Consider the following 18,092-nt stretch of genomic DNA (forward strand, 5'->3'; position numbering starts at 1 on the left):
CGCCCACTGTCAGTTCTGCCAGTGCCACCAGTGGCCCAGGTCCACCAGCCCCTGTGGTAGCCAGGCCACCATCCCTCTCTCTCTCTCTCTCTCCCTCCCTCCTTCATACTCTCTCTCTCCTCTTTCCATCCCTCTCTCTCCCCTCCCTCTCTGTGTCTCTCTCTCTCTTCCCCCCTCTCTCTCTGTCGCAGGACTGTATTAAATTACTCTGCGCATATATGCAGTAACATTTACAAACAGGACAGAAAATGACATCATACTACACTCAGTTTGATAATATGATTTGATTTTCTGTCAGTGCATGTTTGTTAATGTTACTGTACATTGTGAATTTAGTGCTAAAGCTTGATTTGAGAAAAATCGTGAAAAAATCGAAATCGCAATTTCTAAGTGAAAAATTGCAATTTCAATTTTTCCCTAAAATCGTGCAGCCCTAGTATGGTGCTTGCAGGCGCAGTAGATGCCGACCTGAAACAGAGGGGATCCCAGGACTCCGGAGCTGCGGCGAGGGACTTGTCAGCTGCCAAGGACTGGAGGAAGCCCCAGGTAAGTAGATCTAATTTTTTCCTACCTTGGAAGCATTTCCTTTAAAGGGAATGTCCAAGCATAATAAAAAAATGAGTTTCACTTACCTGGGGCTTCTACCAGCCCCATGCAGCCATCCTGTGCCCTCGTAGTCACTCACTGCTGCTCCAGTCCCCCGCTGGCAGCTTGCCGACCTCGGAGGTCGGCGGGACGCATTGCGTACATTTTTTCGCATTCCCGCTAGTGCAGGAACATTAACACATACATTTTTACGCGTTACTGGTTCAATGCGTAATGCTAGGCATGAACGACTGATCGTTTGGACGTCCGGTCGTTTTGGACGTCAAATCGGGTATGTACGGTTGGTCATTCAGCTGATAAGACTGGATTTGAACGGTCAAATCCAGTCTTATCAGCAGGGCTGTGGAGTCGGAGTCGTGGAGTCGGGCAATTTTGGGTGCCCGGAGTCGGGAAAAAATGTTCCGACTCCTAATGAATTTGTAACTGTAATTAAAATAGAAAATATGATAAAATGTTCTATTTCTCAGATAATAGTCATTAAAAATAATGTATATATACAGTAATAGCTGTGCTTAGTCCACAAAAATGAAATAAACCAATCAAAATTAGTTACTTGTGCTGCTTCAATAAAGCAGTCCCGTATTTGTAAGGTCAGATATACATATCTGATTGTGACTGTATATATACTAAATAACATCTATGCTGTAAGAATAAAGCCTGATGTGTGCTGTGTCACTAATAGAGATGGTCAACGAGATGGAAATAATTCTGCACTGATGCTGATTTATGCAAATGTATGCACTCCCTTTGCTGATGAAATCAAATAATGTGATATGTTATTAAAATTTGGTTTGGTGACTACAAATTAAAGGGTAACTGAGACGGATGAAAAGTAAAGTTTTATACATACCTGGGGCTTCCTCCAGCCCCCTTAAGGCTAATCAGTCCCTCTCTGTCCTCCACCACCCGGATCTTCTGCTATGAGTCCTGGTAATTCAGCCAGTCAGCGCTGTCCGGCCGCATGCCGCTCCCACAGCCAGGAACATTCTGCACCTGCGCAATAGTGCTGCACAGGTGTAGTATGCTCCTGGCGGCGGAGTGTGTGCATGCGCACTACGCCTGACTGGCTCAAGTACCTGGACTCATAGCAGAAGATCCAGGTGGTGGAGGAGGACAACGAGGGACTGATTATCCTGAAGGGGGCTGGAGGAAGCCCCAGGTATGTATAAAACTTTAATTTCATCTGTCTCAGGTTTACTTTGTTACACAGTAGTACTATACTCTACATATGCACTCCCCACAGAGCTGCAGGGAATCCACTGAGAATGCTGTGCACATTGAACACAGAGGTGTTGTCTGTTTACAATCTCCTCATTCCCCTGCAGAGTACCTGCACATCATTCTTACATGTACCCACACTTACATTGCCTAGGGCCTGATAGATGTTCTTTGTTCCGGTTTGTACCTTTTACAAGTACTCTTACCAAGGACTAGTTTTAGTCTAAAGGGAATAAATATAGTAGTCTACATATCCTTCTCACTTCAGTTGTCTTGTAAAATTCCTAAGCGTTGGCAGTTAAGAGACGAATTTCATGTTACATACTTTTAATCAACAAAATTGTAATATGCAAATTAGAGGAGTCTGAGTCGTAGAGTCGGTGGAATCCTAAACTGAGGAGTCGGAGTCGGTGGATTTTTGGACCGACTCCACAGCCCTGCTTATCAGCTGAACAACCGACCGTACACACGACCGGTCGTTTGGAAAAATCCGACATGTGTATGTACCTTAAGCCTTATTTTTGGAGTTACAGAAGCTGACCTTTTGCCCAAAATGAGCATGCGGATCAGATGTTTTGACTTTGGCGGAGTCCAGTGTCTGCATGCATGTTGCAGTTATGTGATTCAAAACGGCTAAAGCCAAAAGCTCAGCGTGACAGTCATTCAATGGGCATTGTTTATAAGGAGTCCAGTGTCTGCATGCCTGTTGCAGTTATGTGATTCAAAACGGCTAAAGCCAAAAGCTCAGCGTGACAGTCATTCAATGGGCATTGTTTATAAGGGAAAGAAGACGACAAACTCCATTTTCTCTTAAAAATTGAAACCGATTAGAGTGTAATATGGAGGCTGCCATATTTATTTCCTTTTAAGCAATGCCAGGGTCCTGGCTATCCTGTTGATCCTCTGCCTCTAATAGCATGCAGCAGATCAAGTGTTTGACAATATTGTCAGGTTTAAAGAGAATCTGAAGCATCCTTAAATTCAGGTTTTTATTGCAAAAACCTCTTTAGTATGCCCTAAGTTTGCCCTAACTAAAATGCCGCCTCCCCGCGGCTGTAATCTAACTAAATCCCCCAAAACTACCCGGGGGGCTATCCGGGCAGCGCTTCTGTGAGAGGCAGAGCTTTCAGCTGCAGCTCTGCCTCTCCAAGCGTCTATCAGCCTGGATCGCCGGCTCTGCCCGCCCCTCTCAGTCTTCCTTCACTGAGAGGGGCGGGGAGAGGCGTTTTTACTCACCTCCCAGGTGATTCAGACGTCGGTAGCCATTCTCCTTCCTGTCCTCTGAAGCTCTGCATCACTCTGGTGAGATCGCGGTTAGTGATCTCAGTACAGTTACATCGCCACCTGGAGGATGGAGGGAAATTTGCAGCGCTGGAGCCCAGGGAGGTGAGTGAGTGCTGGGGCTGCTGCTGGCTTTCTGGCAGCACGATTTATTTCCCCCTGATTTTAAGGTCTGAAGAGTGCAGAAAAGACCTTTAAAATCCAGAAATAATCGTACTGCCAGGGACGTTAGAGGCATGCATTTTGCAGATTTTAACATTTCTAAACTTTTTTTTGCTATACCTACAGTGTGTGGCATAGCATTCTTATAGAAACATTGCAGGGATACTCACTTTTACTCAGTTATGGCTAAAGATACTGTAGCATAAGGTCTATATTCAACATGGCTATCATGCAGTCAACTCAGTGTTCAGTCAGATAAATTTAATAAGCCTTTATTTTTGTTTAATTCTTTAGTATCCACCTACAGAGATGATGTTAGTAGATTTTAATTTGAGTGTAAGGAAGATCCTTTTGTAATTAAGGCGAATCTGATATCTGCAAGCACTTGCTCAATATACTGAAGGTTAGTGCTGAATAGAGCAATTGATTGTTGGTGAGAGAGGGCAGACCTCCGAGCTAGAGTGCGTAACTTAAACTGCTTACACATGCCAGAAATGATACCCAGAATCCTCTTTCAGGGCCCCTTTAGGTAACTGTTTATACACAATCATTGTAAAGATGAGCTGCTTGGGGGTTTTTTTTTTGGGGGGGGGGGGGGGGGAGGTATGAAACCCATTCTGTCCAGTGGAAAAGGGAAGGGGTTGATTGAGATGGAGCCCTTCTACACTTTGCCGCAGGAAGTAAAGCAGTGGGCGGCTGAATTTTATTATTAGCTCTGCATGGAGCCTGTTGACCACTAGATTGTCACCTAAAGCAATTGGGAACAAAAAATCTAGCATGTGTACAGTGGCTTCATAGTTGTCAGATAATTTTGATAACATTCCCCATAGTGCTTTGTGTTAAAGTGGATCCGATATAAACTTTTACGTATTTCATAATTGTGCCCTTTACATGTATTTTATAGGGCATTCCTCAAGCCAAATACTTTTTTTTTTTTGTTTTTATGTTTTAATTCTCCAATTCCCTATAAACGAAACAAGCCGCACCCACAGCTCCTCCAGCGCCTAGGCATTCTGAGACCCATGTAGCAAGTGCTCTTGGGAGCTTAGTCTGGGGAGGAGGAGGCTTTTTTGAAGGAGGAGGCGTTACCAGCTAGGAGCTGCTGAATTTTCAGAGGCAAGGGGGTGGAGAGGTGAGGGGTTTGGAGTTTTTACAGGCTGAGGGGTGGAGATGCACAGCAGCTTGCCTGTGTAATATTGTCTAGCAGAATATGGCTGCTTTCATTTGATAACAGGAAGAAATAATCATATACTGTTGAAGCTGTTTGCAGCTAGATTTACTGTGTAAACCATCTAAACTAGATAACGTATAGACAGGTTACTTGCTATTGTTAGTTTGTCATCTCGGATTCGCTTTAACCTAGATTTTCATCTTCTATTTTTTAGGTCAGAAAACATTCACTGTAAAAATTGTACAGCAACTCCGCAATCACAAAGGGTGCAAATTGTTTTTTTACACCACTGACATCTTTTTTGTTTTACTTTTTATCTGAATTAATTATACTAACCTTTACTTTGTGTATAGGTGTAAACTGCCTCACGTATGATGAAGCTATTATTGCCCAGCAGGACCGTATACAACAAGAAGTGAGTGTTAAATAACTTGCAATTTATGGTCTAAAGCTTTAAATGATATTCGAGAAGAAAAATAAAGACTATTGGTAAATGTTACTTATTTGGGGCTTCTCCCGGTACCTGGTCCAGAGGTGCATTTCCATTGTCCTCTTGGGTGTCGCTGTCACCTCCATAAGTTAGCCAATCCAAGCCGGGTCACGGGATTCTGCGCATGCACAGGCACTCAGTCAGGGCCGGATTTATACTTTTTACCGCCCAAGGCCAACTATCGCCAGACCGCCCCCCCCCCCCCCAACCAACAGTGCCCCCCTGAAGTAAGTGCCCCCCTATAATACAGCAGGGTAGTTAGTGACATTACAGCAGGAATTAGAATATAAAATACTCTGAGGACATTTAGTGACATGGCAGGGATTAGGCAGGTAGTGATATGACAGCAGGTATGCTCCTCTGGGGACAATTGGTGACATGATGGCAGGGATTAGATTGTAAACTCCTCTGAGTGACAACACACACACAGGACAATAGAGGACAAGAGTGACAACACACACGACAGAAGTTACAACACACACACACAGGATAAGAGTGACAACACACACGACAGGAGTTACAACACACACACAGAGGAGTGACAACACACACAGGACAATAGTGACAACACACACTACAGGATAAGAGTGACAACACACACGACAGGAGTTACAACACACACACAGGACAAGAGTGACAACACACACAGAGGAGTGACAACACACACACAGGACAAGAGTGACAACACACACACAGGACAAGAGTGACAACACACACACAGGACAAGAGTGACAACACACACACCGGACAATAGTGACAACACACACTACAGGAGTTACAACACACACACAGAGGAGTGACAACACACACAGGACAGGAGTGACAACACACACAGAGGAGTGACCACACACACAGGACAAGAGTGACAACACACACGACAGGAGTGACAACACACACACAGGACAAGAGTGACAACACACACACAGGACAAGAGTGACAACACACACACAGGACAATAGTGACAACACACACTACAGGAGTTACAACACACAGAGGAGTGACCACACACACAGGACAGGAGTGACAACACACACAGAGGAGTGACCACACACACAGGACAAGAGTGACCACACACACAGGACAAGAGTGACAACACACAGGACAAGAGTGACAACACACAGGACAAGAGTGACAACACACAGGACAAGAGTGACAACACACAGGACAAGAGTGACAACACACAGGACAAGAGTGACAACACACAGGACAAGAGTGACAACACACACGACAGGAGTGACAACACACACACAGGACAAGAGTGACCACACACACAGGACAAGAGTGACCACACACACAGGACAAGAGTGACAACACACAGGACAAGAGTGACAACACACAGGACAAGAGTGACAACACACAGGACAAGAGTGACAACACACAGGACAAGAGTGACAACACACAGGACAAGAGTGACAACACACAGGACAAGAGTGACAACACACAGGACAAGAGTGACAACACACAGGACAAGAGTGACAACACACAGGACAAGAGTGACAACACACAGGACAAGAGTGACAACACACAGGACAAGAGTGACAACACACAGGACAAGAGTGACAACACACAGGACAAGAGTGACAACACACAGGACAAGAGTGACAACACACAGGACAAGAGTGACAACACACAGGACAAGAGTGACAACACACACGACAGGAGTGACAACACACACACAGGACAAGAGTGACAACACACACACAGGACAATAGTGACAACACACACTACAGGAGTTACAACACACACACAGGACAGGAGTGACAACACACACAGAGTAGTGACAACATGCAGGACAGGAGCGACAACACACACAGGACAAGAGTGACAACAAACACGACAGGAGTTACAACACACACACAGGACAGGAGTGACAACACACACAGAGTAATGACACACAGGAAAGGAGTGACAACACAAATGGAGGAGTGACAACACACAAGACAGGAGTGACAACACACACAGAGTAGTGACAACACACACAGGACAGGACTGACAACACACACAGGACAGGACTGACAACACACTGAGAGGTCAGGAGTGACAATACATACAGGGCAGGATTGACAACACACACACAGTTGTGACAGCACACACAGGACAGGAGTGACAACACACACACAGTAGTGACAACACACACACAGTAGTGACAGCACACACAGGACAGGAGTGACAACACACACACAGGACAATAGTGACAACACACACTACAGGAGTTACAACACACACACAGAGGAGTGACAACACACACAGGACAGGAGTGACAACACACACAGAGGAGTGACCACACACACAGGACAGGAGTGACCACACACACAGAGTAGTGACAACATGCAGGACAGGAGCGACAACACACACAGGACAAGAGTGACAACAAACACGACAGGAGTTACAACACACACACAGGACAGGAGTGACAACACACACACAGTTGTGACAGCACACACAGGACAGGAGTGACAACACACACTACAGGAGTTACAACACACACACAGAGGAGTGACAACACACACAGGACAGGAGTGACAACACACACAGAGGAGTGACCACACACACAGGACAGGAGTGACAACACACACAGAGTAGTGACAACATGCAGGACAGGAGCGACAACACACACAGGACACAGTGACAACAAACACGACAGGAGTTAAAACACACACACAGGACAGGAGTGACAACACACACAGAGTAATGACACACAGGAAAAGAGTGACAACACAAATGGAGGAGTGACAACACACAAGACAGGAGTGACAACACACACAGGACAGGACTGACAACACACTGAGAGGACAGGAGTGACAATACATACAGGGCAGGAGTGACAACACACACACACAGTTGTGACAGCACACACAGGACAGGAGTGACAACACACACAGTTGTGACAGCACACACACACAGTTGTGACAGCACACACACACAGTTGTGACAGCACACACACACAGTTGTGACAGCACACACACACAGTTGTGACAGCACACACACACAGTTGTGACAGCACACACACACAGTTGTGACAGCACACACACACAGTTGTGACAGCACACATACACAGGAGTGACAACACACACACAGTAGTGACAGCACACACAGGACAGGAGCGACACACACAAGACAGGATCACACAGAAAACAGAAGTAACATACACATCAGCCTGGGACCCAAGTTTATGATGCTTCTCTCTCCTCTGACCTTTTTCCTCAGTCACTCCAAAGCTTGTCTTCACCTCTCCCCCTCCCATCTGAATCTCGTCTCCCAGTCCTTCTCCTTCCACGCTGTCTGTTTCCACTTGACTGCACAAGTGAAACTCGTGCACTGCACACAGGGACAGCCACGTTGCCGTCCTTCAGCATGAGGTGCAGTGAAAAAGCTTTTGCCTGCTACTGATCCCTGCACTTGTAGCCAGCCGCCCACTTCACACAGCAGGGTGCAGGGCGATAGTGGCACAATGATTATGATGATCAATGTGCGTGACTGACTGTGGAGGGAGCAGACTGGGGCGAACTGTAGCATGTTTGAAATGGTAAAAACGGCTACAGAGTACTGACACTCCTGTCTGCTGAACACAGTGAGTGAACAGAACTCCTGTTACGAGTTACATGGCCCGGGCACACAAGCAGGGGGGAGGAAGTGGGGGCGGAACAGCCTTTTACACAATGACAGCAGGTGCCCGGCAGTGCTGCAGCGATACAGCCACTGCTTCTGTCATCTTTAAATTAGTAAAGCTGTACGGGTGTTCCGACGTCTATAGCTGCTGCTGCACTTACAAAAACATGCCTTTGTGTGCAGAGCAAAGCAGGGGCGGCTGCAAACAAACACGGCACTGCATTTTTGTGAGGATTGGTGTCCGCAGCTGTTTGGACATTAGTTGACTGCTTGTCAACCCGCCCCTTCCTTGGCTCCGCCCTAGGCACGTGCCTCTAAGGCCTGCCCACAAATCCGGCCCTGCACTCAGTGCGTCATGGTGCTCCCATGGCCAGACGCATTTTTCTCTTGAACTGCACAAGCACAAAACGCTCACAGCTACGGGAACATAATCGTGAAAGGCACATTGCACAGAAGCAATCTTACAGAGTTGACAGCAGCACCCTGGAGGGTAATGGAACTACACTGCTGGACCACATAGACTAATCTTTATTATTCCCCTTTAATACCCTTTAAATACAGCATATGACTAATGGCAAAAAAATAAATAAATGGTTTCCAAGTTACTGGAAGTGTTAATACTAAAACTTCTACTTAACTCAAAAGCTTAATTGGTAAGATTGCTGTTCTCATATTAAAATTGTCAGATTGACGTGAGCTAAACCGTGTAAACATGCAGAATAGCTTCTACTATATTATGGGGTTGGGGCAATCACAGTAATAAGACAATCTGATAATTTGTACTGCAACTCGCAATGTTATCAATTAGCTTTAGTGAAGGGTAAAGTAAAGCATGCCTTTTCAGTGACCTATCAGTCTCATATTTTTTATGTCACTTTTTTTCATTCTTCATTTTATTTAATGTTTTAGAGCAAAAATTTGTTTTTGAGTTTCAAACCATTGTAAAGCTATGTACTCCCCACCCGACTGGTCCAGCGACGTCCACTTGACGATGGTCGTTATGTGACTCCTCTTCCTGCTCACGATGTCACATGGCTACAGGATGGGTGTGAACAGGAAGTGATGGCGCTACTTTACACAGAGTAGTCTGGCATCTTAAGGTTCCGATCCACCATGTCCGTCGCTTAATGATGGGCAACCACCGTTAGGGGCAACATCGTTTACTATGATTATATTAAACGATGTTCCCTGACGTTGGGTAATATCGCCGCAAATATCGCCCCGTGGGTACGAGGCTAGGGTCAGCAGATCTGTAGATGAGCTGACTGACAGCACACCTCAATGAAACATTTCATTCTAGATTCCAGTTGACTGCACATCAGTATACTAACCAGTTTTGATGTAGCGATTTTTAGAGACTGGACCCCTGTACTTGGACAAGGGTACTCAATTTAGACGATTAACATTTTTGTTTTTTAATCTTTTTCATCATAGATTGCTGGACAGACTCCACTGCTTTCAGATCGGTTGGAGCTTTCTGAATTGTATCACGAATATGCATCTGATGACCAGGTGTACCAAGACAAAATTAAGGTAAATTTACACTTTTGTGTAGACAGAAGTATGCTATTGAAATGCTTAATATCTATCTGTCGCCTTTTTGAGGTAGATATTTTCAACCTTCTTCATACATAACCTATAGTTCTACATTGGCTCAGGGTAAGAAAGTTGTTTTAATAAAAGCCAGTAGATGCTGAGCAGTTAGCTGGAAGATGTATTAAGTGGCTAGATATGTCAGCTGACTGATCACCAGCGTTCTTTTGCTTCCCTGGTGAACATAGATGTACATGTTGAGAAAATATTCCAATCATTCTTATTCACCACTGTTCCTTTTTGCCCCCTCTTTTACAGCAGTTTAAAGTACAGGTAGGAAGCGCTTATTTAGATTATTTATGACAGTTCTTAAAATGACTGCAATGATTTCTAATGCATGTGTTAAAAAAACGACTTTAATATGGCATGTGCAATGGCCAATGACACTAATGAAAAAATCGATAAGAAGTGATTGAATGAAAGAACCTATAAAAAAAACTCACATGCACCATGTCAACAATAATTAATGTATAAGCACCAGGGAAAGAGTTGACTCTTGGGTGCATGTAAGATTAGAAAAATATTTTATTATTTTGCCAATTATATATAGAAATATTCAACATACAAATATATACACAAGACATACACTAGAGAAGAAAAACCCCAATTAAAAAGAGGCTAATAGCTTGTGCAAAAAGATGGAAAGGGGCTGCAGTCCCCAAATCCACAAAAATCTAAATAACCCATGTGTTATGGAAATTTTCTGAAAAAGCTTAGCTCTTATTCCACAAGATGTCACTTTTATATCCTAAGTTCAGACTGTATCGCTCCCAAGCATAGGTGAACACCAAAAAGAAAACGTGCAGCTCCTACAAATTCTGCATGAACTGAGTGTATTTTAGGACTGAAGAGGAAGCTCCGATTCCCAATCGCAGAATCTCATGCATAACAAACGTAAATCAATGTGAAAGCAGTTCAGTGCATCCATGCAGTAAGATGAAAAAAGCAGCAGGATTATGAAACCACAACGTGCAATCTTAAAGGGGCACTACAGCGAAAAACTGTAAAATTGAAAATATGTGCAAACATATACAAATAAGAAGTACATTTTTTCCAGAGTAAAATGAGCCATACATTACTTTTCTCCTATGTTGCTGTCACTTACAGTAGGTAGTAAAAATCTGGCAGAAGTGAAAGGTTTTGGACTAGTCCATCTCTTTATAGGGGATTCTCAGGGATATATTTATTTTCAAAAGCACTTAGTGAATGGCAGTTGCTCTGTGCAACTGCCAAAAAACGGTGTAGCGAGCAGGGAAGCTGGCCAGCAGCATTGTTTAAATCATTTTTAGGGAATATCTTTATAAAGAATAAAAGCTTTGCTGAGAATCCCCTCCGAAGAGATGGACTAGTTCAAAACCTGTCACTTCTGTCATATTTCTACTACCTACTGTAAGTGACAGCAACATAGGAGAAATACACCTATTAGACCTACCGTTAATGGAGTTTCTAAGCGTCTTCCGGGACAACAGAAGATCCGGTCCCTACTCCGGATCTGGGGAAACCATCAATCAAGAAAGAATTAAAAGCCCCCGCCCTCCCACATTCCTCAGTGCATATAAAAGTAAAACCGAATAAAAAACACCGGAAATGAAGAGAGAAAAAAATTATACACCAGCTAGTGAACCAGTTAATCCATAGTTCTAGATCTCTAGAAAGGTGCCCATTAGACAGGGCCGGGTTATAGGAGTTGTCCCGGAAGACGCTTAGAAACTCCATTACCGGTAGGTCTAATATGAGTATTTCTCTAATCGTCATCCAAGACAACAGGAGAGATAGACAAGAAGTCTTTAAAAATAAACAGGCCCACCTAGGGAGGGACCACTGCCTGGAGCACCTTTCTGTCAAACGACTGGTCTTGCTGAGACAATACATCCACTCTATAGTGCTTGATAAACATAGATGCCGTCAACCAGGTCGCTGCTTGACAGATTTGTTGTATCGTTGCTCCTGCTCTTTCAGCCCATGATGTGGATAAGGAACGTGTGGAATGGGCTTTAATATTATTAGGTACCGGGCAACTGCTATTCTGATAGGCCAATACTATAGCCTGCCTAATCCACCTAGCTATAGTTTGTTTTGAAGCCTGCTGCCCACTATTCTTGCCTGCAAACAGTATAAATAAATTACTGGACTTTCTAAATTCTCTAGTCCTTGATAGATATGACAGAAGTGTACGCCTTACATCTAAACAGTGGAAATCTTTTTCTTTGCTATTTGACGCATTGGCACTGAAAGAGGGCAAAATAATCTCCTGAGAACAGTGAAACTCTGAAGACACTTTAGGGAGATGAGCTGGGTCTAATCTTAAACGAACACTATCAGGACAAATAATCAAAAACTGATTTTTTATGGAAAGTGCTTGTAAGTCCCCTATCCTTCTTGCTGACGTGATAGCAATCAGGAACGCCAGCTTAAAAGACAGAAGTTTAACGTCAATCTCATCAATTGGTTCAAAGGGCGGTTTCATAACACTATTCAAAACCAATGACAAATCCCATTGTGGAAAAATTTTCTGCCTAACCGGAGTGGATTTTTTAATGGCCTTAAAAAAATTCTTAACCAATTCCTCCCGTGCCAGATGTCTATCCAAAAGAATAGATAATGCCGAGCATTGCACTTTAAGTGTGCTAGGTGCAAGATTCATCTCCAACCCATCTTGGAGGAAATCTAATACTGAGCTGGTAAGATCAAAGTTTTTATCTTTCGTAGCACACCATGACAGAAAAACCTTCCAAACTTTCCGATAAATTTTCTGAGTTACTGGCTTCCTACATTTCATAAGGGTCTCAATAACCTTTTCTGAAACACCTTTTTTCCTTAAAATGTACCCTTTCAGGATCCAAGCCAGAGCTGTTGCGCCCCAGCCCCATGAACTTGCGTCCGTGAAAATTTGTTTTGGGTTTAGCTGTCTCCACCATCTTCCCCCTTATAAATTTTCCTGATTCAGCCACCAACTTAAGCTGGATCTCACCTGATCCGGAATAGTTGTCCGGAGATCTAGCGAGTCCTGGGACTTGTCCCACCTTGACAGGAGATTTGTAAAAGTCTGCCATGAGACTGAGCCCATACTACAGCCGGAATTGCAGCTGTAAACAGACCCAGAAGCCTCATAATCTGACGAAGGGAACAATCTCCCATCGTCAGCAATCTGTCTACCTCCCCCTGAATTTTTAGAATCTTCTCCTGAGGCAGAAAAATCTTCTGCATCACGGAGTCTATCCGGTAACCTAAAAAGGTTATCTGTTGGTTTGGAATTAGGGAAGACTTGGCATAGTTTTATAATCCAACCTACTCAAGTCAGAGTCTGAATGACGATCTCCCTGCGAGCCAGAACAAGATCCTCTCCTCTGTCTGTGCAAACACAAGAAGATCGTCCAGATAAGGGACAATTGAGATTCCTTGTAGTCTCAGCTCCTTCATCACTTCCGCCAAAACTTTTGTGAAAATGCGAGGAGCTGAGGCAATGCCGAACGGCAGTGCCTGAAATTGAAAATGACGAATCCGAAATTGGTCTCGGATCGCAAACCTCAAATATTTTTGATGGCCTGAAAAAATCAGAATGTGCAGGTACGCGTCCTGAAGGTCTATTGAGATAAAAAAAAATCCTGGCCTTGTAAAAGAGCTCTCGCGGAATAGATGCTTTCCATCCTGAACTTTTTGTAATCCAAAAATGGGTTTAGGGATTTCAGATGAATCTGAAATCTACATTTGCTTTCTTCACTAGAAAAACGTGAGAATAATCCTGGAATTCCTCTGGCGAGGGGACGAACAGAAAATTGAATGCGGTAACCCCGCTTTATAATCTGGAAAACAAAAGGATCGTGATTTAACTTCTCCCACTCTAGTTGAAAGAAAAATAGTCTGCCCCCCACTGGAAAGACGTCATTTGTCTTGACTGGGAGGTTTGGCATTCCCAAGAGTGAAACCCCCCTAACCTTTTCCTTTCTGAAAGGAACACTTTCTCTGCACATTCCGATTCTTATTAGGCCAAGGCGAAGCCTGATCATTAGATTGTTTCTTGGCCACAAAAGGTCTTTTACCTCTCAGAATCTTCTTTTTATTTGGGAATCGTTTCCCCCTCTCTGCAGATCGGGATAACACCTTATCCAATTCTGCTCCAAAAAGAAGGATTCCCTTCAAAAGGGATAGAGCATAACCTATTTTTTGAGGTCAAATCCCCTTCCCAGGATTTCAGCCATATCGCCCGTCTGGCGGAATTAATGAGCGCAGTAGTGCGTGCAGTAATTCTGACCATCTCCGTAATAGCATCTGCTAGAAATGCCACCGCTCTGAGAACCACCGGTAAAGAAGCTGCATATCCTTTAGCCGGCGCCCCTTTAGAGATTTGAAAAATTAAATTATCCATCCAAATCCTTAAATTGCGCGATATACACGTGGCTAAAATCCCTGGTAAAAAAGCAAAAGCTGCTGACTCCCAGGCTTTTTTCTGAAGATTCTCCACCCTTTTGTCCATAGGATCCTTAAGAGACCCTGCACCCTCAAAAGACAAATCAGTCTTTTGAATATTTTGCTAATGCCGCATCTAATTTAGGACATTTAATCCACTTATCAATATCCGCCTGGCAAAAGGATATTTCCTTTTAGCCGATTTGGGAACAAATAAACGCCTCTCAGGATCTTGCCACTGTGAGGAAATGATTTCTTGTAATGATTTATGAATAGGAAAAACTCGTCCGGGGGGGGTCTAGCTAACCCAGAATAAACCATGTCCTGAAGAGTAAGCTCAGACACTGTCTCTTTAATTTGTTCTGTAGCATAAACTGCTTTAAGCAACTCAGAAGAATTATCTGGAGAAAACAGAAACCTTGGAGTTTTGACTAATTGTTCAGAGTCAGACTCAAAGTGTTATCTCTTGTCATATTTCTGTTATAGGCAAAAACTGAGCCCAAAGCTCCTGCTACAGCTCCTGAAAAGAGATATGAGATATGGATTCTGTAGCACTAAGATTCCTCTTGAGGCACCTAATGCTGCATACACACTTGAGATAAAAGTCTCTGGAAAAGGCAAGATCACAGACCAATTATACCCCATTCCATGTAGTATGAGAGCCATACTCTACACAGTATATTCTATGGAGCTGCACTCCCCATCAGATAAAATCTTTGCAGGATGCTGCACACAAAGATGCTGTACACATTCAAAAGATCATTATCTGCAAAAGATCTCTTCCTGCAATAGATCCATTCCTTCAAAATGCATTCATAGTCTATGAGATCTGCAGATCATCATACACACCTTGTTTAGCAGGCAATCATCTGCAGATCAGATCCACCAGGATGGATTTTCAGATCTGCAGATGATTGCCAGATATGCAGATGAAGTCTGTTAAACAAGGTGTGTATGATGATCTGCAGATCTCATAGACTATGAATGCATTTTGCAGGAATGGATCTATTGCAGGAAGAGATCTTTTGCAGATAATGATCTTTTGAATGTGTACAGCATCTTTGTGTGCAGCATCTTGCAAAGATTTTATCTGATGGGTAGTGCAGCTCCATAGAATAGACTGTGTAGAGTATGGCTCTCATACTACATGGAATGGGGTAAAATTGGTCTGTGATCTTGCCTTTTCAGAGACTTTTATCTCAAGTGTGTATGCAGCATAAGAATGCTTGTCAAACATGTATAGATGCTTTAGTGGCCTCTGAAACTTCTAGCATTCTAAAAGGGGTTATGAAATCAGTAAACATTAAGATGCAGGAGACTCTGGATACATTTAAAGAGTCCTTTATTCCTCCAGCAGCAGAGCCTAGGCCTGGGCCTTCCTCTGCATCCCTCCCAGGCCCTTCGGGGCTTTTGTCTCAATCCTCTTCCATTTCTGATTTTTTGGGGGGCTGAGGGGGAGGAAGAGATAGAAATTTCTTTCCCCCCCCCCCCTCCTCTGAGATTATATCCCTAGAGGAGGGTGAACATCTACAGTCTGAAGAGTCTCATTCTGTTAAAACCACCAAACAGCATAGCATTCCTCCAAACGGAGGACTCGCCCCACCAGAGGCCGCTGCCTGAGGCTGTGGCTGGCTGGAAGACTTTGCCGCCGGCTGAGCTTCCATGCTGTCTCGTGCGCTCGGAGGACGCCAGGATCAGCACTTCCTTCTTCCTGGGCCTCCGTATTTAGCCTCCCCTTCCGCCGCGCGTGACGTCAACATGCCCTCCTGCGGCTGACGTCAGGGTTCCACCAACCCGGAAGCTTATGCGGCCAAACAGACACTCTGGTAATCCTCCGTTCCTGGCGTTCTGCGTGCGAGGCCGGAGAACAGCGATGTTCCACCTCAAAAAAAGGCGCTCTTTCCAGTAAAAGAAAGCTAGGCCCACCGAATCCCCTCTGGAAAAACGTCCCAGGCCTGGCTTCCCTATGGCAATCCTCACCCTCTGGCAAGGTAAATGAAAAATAGAAAAATGGAAGCTGCTTTCTTGACGGTGTTTCCTGGAGTAAAACACAGATGCACTGAGGAATGTGGAAGGGCGGGGGCTTTTAATTCTTTTTTGATTGATGGTTTCCTCAGATCCGGAGGAGGGACCGGATCTCCTGTTGTCCCGGATGACGATTAGAGAAAAGTAATTTATGGCTTATTTTACTCTGGAAGAAACCTACTTCTTATTTGTATATGTTTGCACATAATTTAAATTTTACTTTATTTTTTTCTCTGTAGTACCCTTTTAAGCAGAGCATAGATGATTAATGAGCAGTCATTGCTTTGGATATGCATACAGTTTTTAATGCATCATGTGTAAATGTGCTGTCCCACTATAACTTGTATGGAAGAAGTGATTGTTAAACTTGCCTTATGTAAAAGCAACTAGTTTAACCACTTCAGGATAGCGCTGCTGTGGACCCTTAAAGTGTACCAGAGCCGCTATAAAATAAAAGCTTTATACATACCCGGGGCTTCCTCCAGCCCCATCCGCACAGATCGCTCCCACGCCACCATCCTCAAGGTGGCCACTAATGGTCCAATTTCTAACGAAACATCTTTCGAGCGATCAGAAATTCTGATCGGATTGGTTGTAAATAATCTCTGTTGATGGGCACAATCAATTACAGACGATTATAAAATCAGTCGTCCGATTGGATTTTCGTCGAACCAAAATTTGAATTTGCTTGTTGGTTGTGATAGGAAGCAAAGATTGCTTCATTGATGGTGTAGTGAACGATTTCACTTCCGATCAGAATTTCTGATCGCACGAACGATTTCTCGCTAGAAATTGGACCATTAGTGGCCACCTTCAGTCTCTTCTCCAACTCCGCAGCCGTGGAGAGATATGTAGAGAGCGCACTTCTCTTGCGCAGACAGGCCGCAACTGGCAGAACTTACGGGGCCCAGAGCTGGAGGAGACTAAGGACAGCGGCGTGGGATCGATCTGTGCGCATGGGGCTGGAGGAAGCCCCAGGTATGTATAAAACTTTTTTATAGCGGCTCTGGTTTCCTTTAAAGGGCAACTAAAGTGAGAGGTACATGTAGGCATGCATTCATTAAAAGTATTAGAGGCAGTGCTTTTTTTTGCTTACTTCTGTGAACACTGCGATTGGCTCACAGGGTCAGGAGCCAGTAATAAAGACTCCTGACTGGTTCACGGAGCTCGGCTGTCTTCAGACATCTATGTGTAGTGGCAACAGAGCAGCAATAGCTGTGGGGACACGTGAAGATAGGCTATTGAAATCCACGCCCTGGCATAGGTAAGTCTCCACACAGGGCGCAGATTTTGATTGGGTGCGTCAGGAACCTGTTAGTTATAGACCGGTTAAAGCTATATAGGCAAATATAGCCAAGAAATTCTAAGTTTGTGAAAAATAAAATAATGCCTCACATTTACCGATAGTCCATTAATGCAAATTGCATGCAGTTTAGAATTTTTGCCAATCAATGCTCCTCAGGAAGGAGGGGGAGTCTACAAGAATAAAGTCTGGGAATATTAAAGGGGTGCAATACATTATTTTGAATT

At 44.1% G+C, this 18,092-nt stretch overlaps 1 protein-coding gene across 1 annotated transcript in view; it reads left to right on the forward strand.

The window, feature by feature from the left end:
- Positions 1-18,092, forward strand: part of OTUB1 (OTU deubiquitinase, ubiquitin aldehyde binding 1) — a 51,517-nt gene that overhangs the window by 6,056 nt on the left and 27,369 nt on the right. Inside the window, exons 2-3 of the mRNA XM_068260725.1 lie at positions 4,792-4,853; positions 9,972-10,070. Coding sequence (XP_068116826.1) covers positions 4,792-4,853; positions 9,972-10,070 — 161 coding nt within the window. The remainder of the gene's footprint in view (positions 1-4,791; positions 4,854-9,971; positions 10,071-18,092) is intronic.

Source organism: Hyperolius riggenbachi, chromosome 11 (assembly GCF_040937935.1).
Source record: "Hyperolius riggenbachi isolate aHypRig1 chromosome 11, aHypRig1.pri, whole genome shotgun sequence".
In the NCBI taxonomy this organism is placed as follows: Eukaryota; Metazoa; Chordata; class Amphibia; order Anura; family Hyperoliidae; genus Hyperolius; species Hyperolius riggenbachi.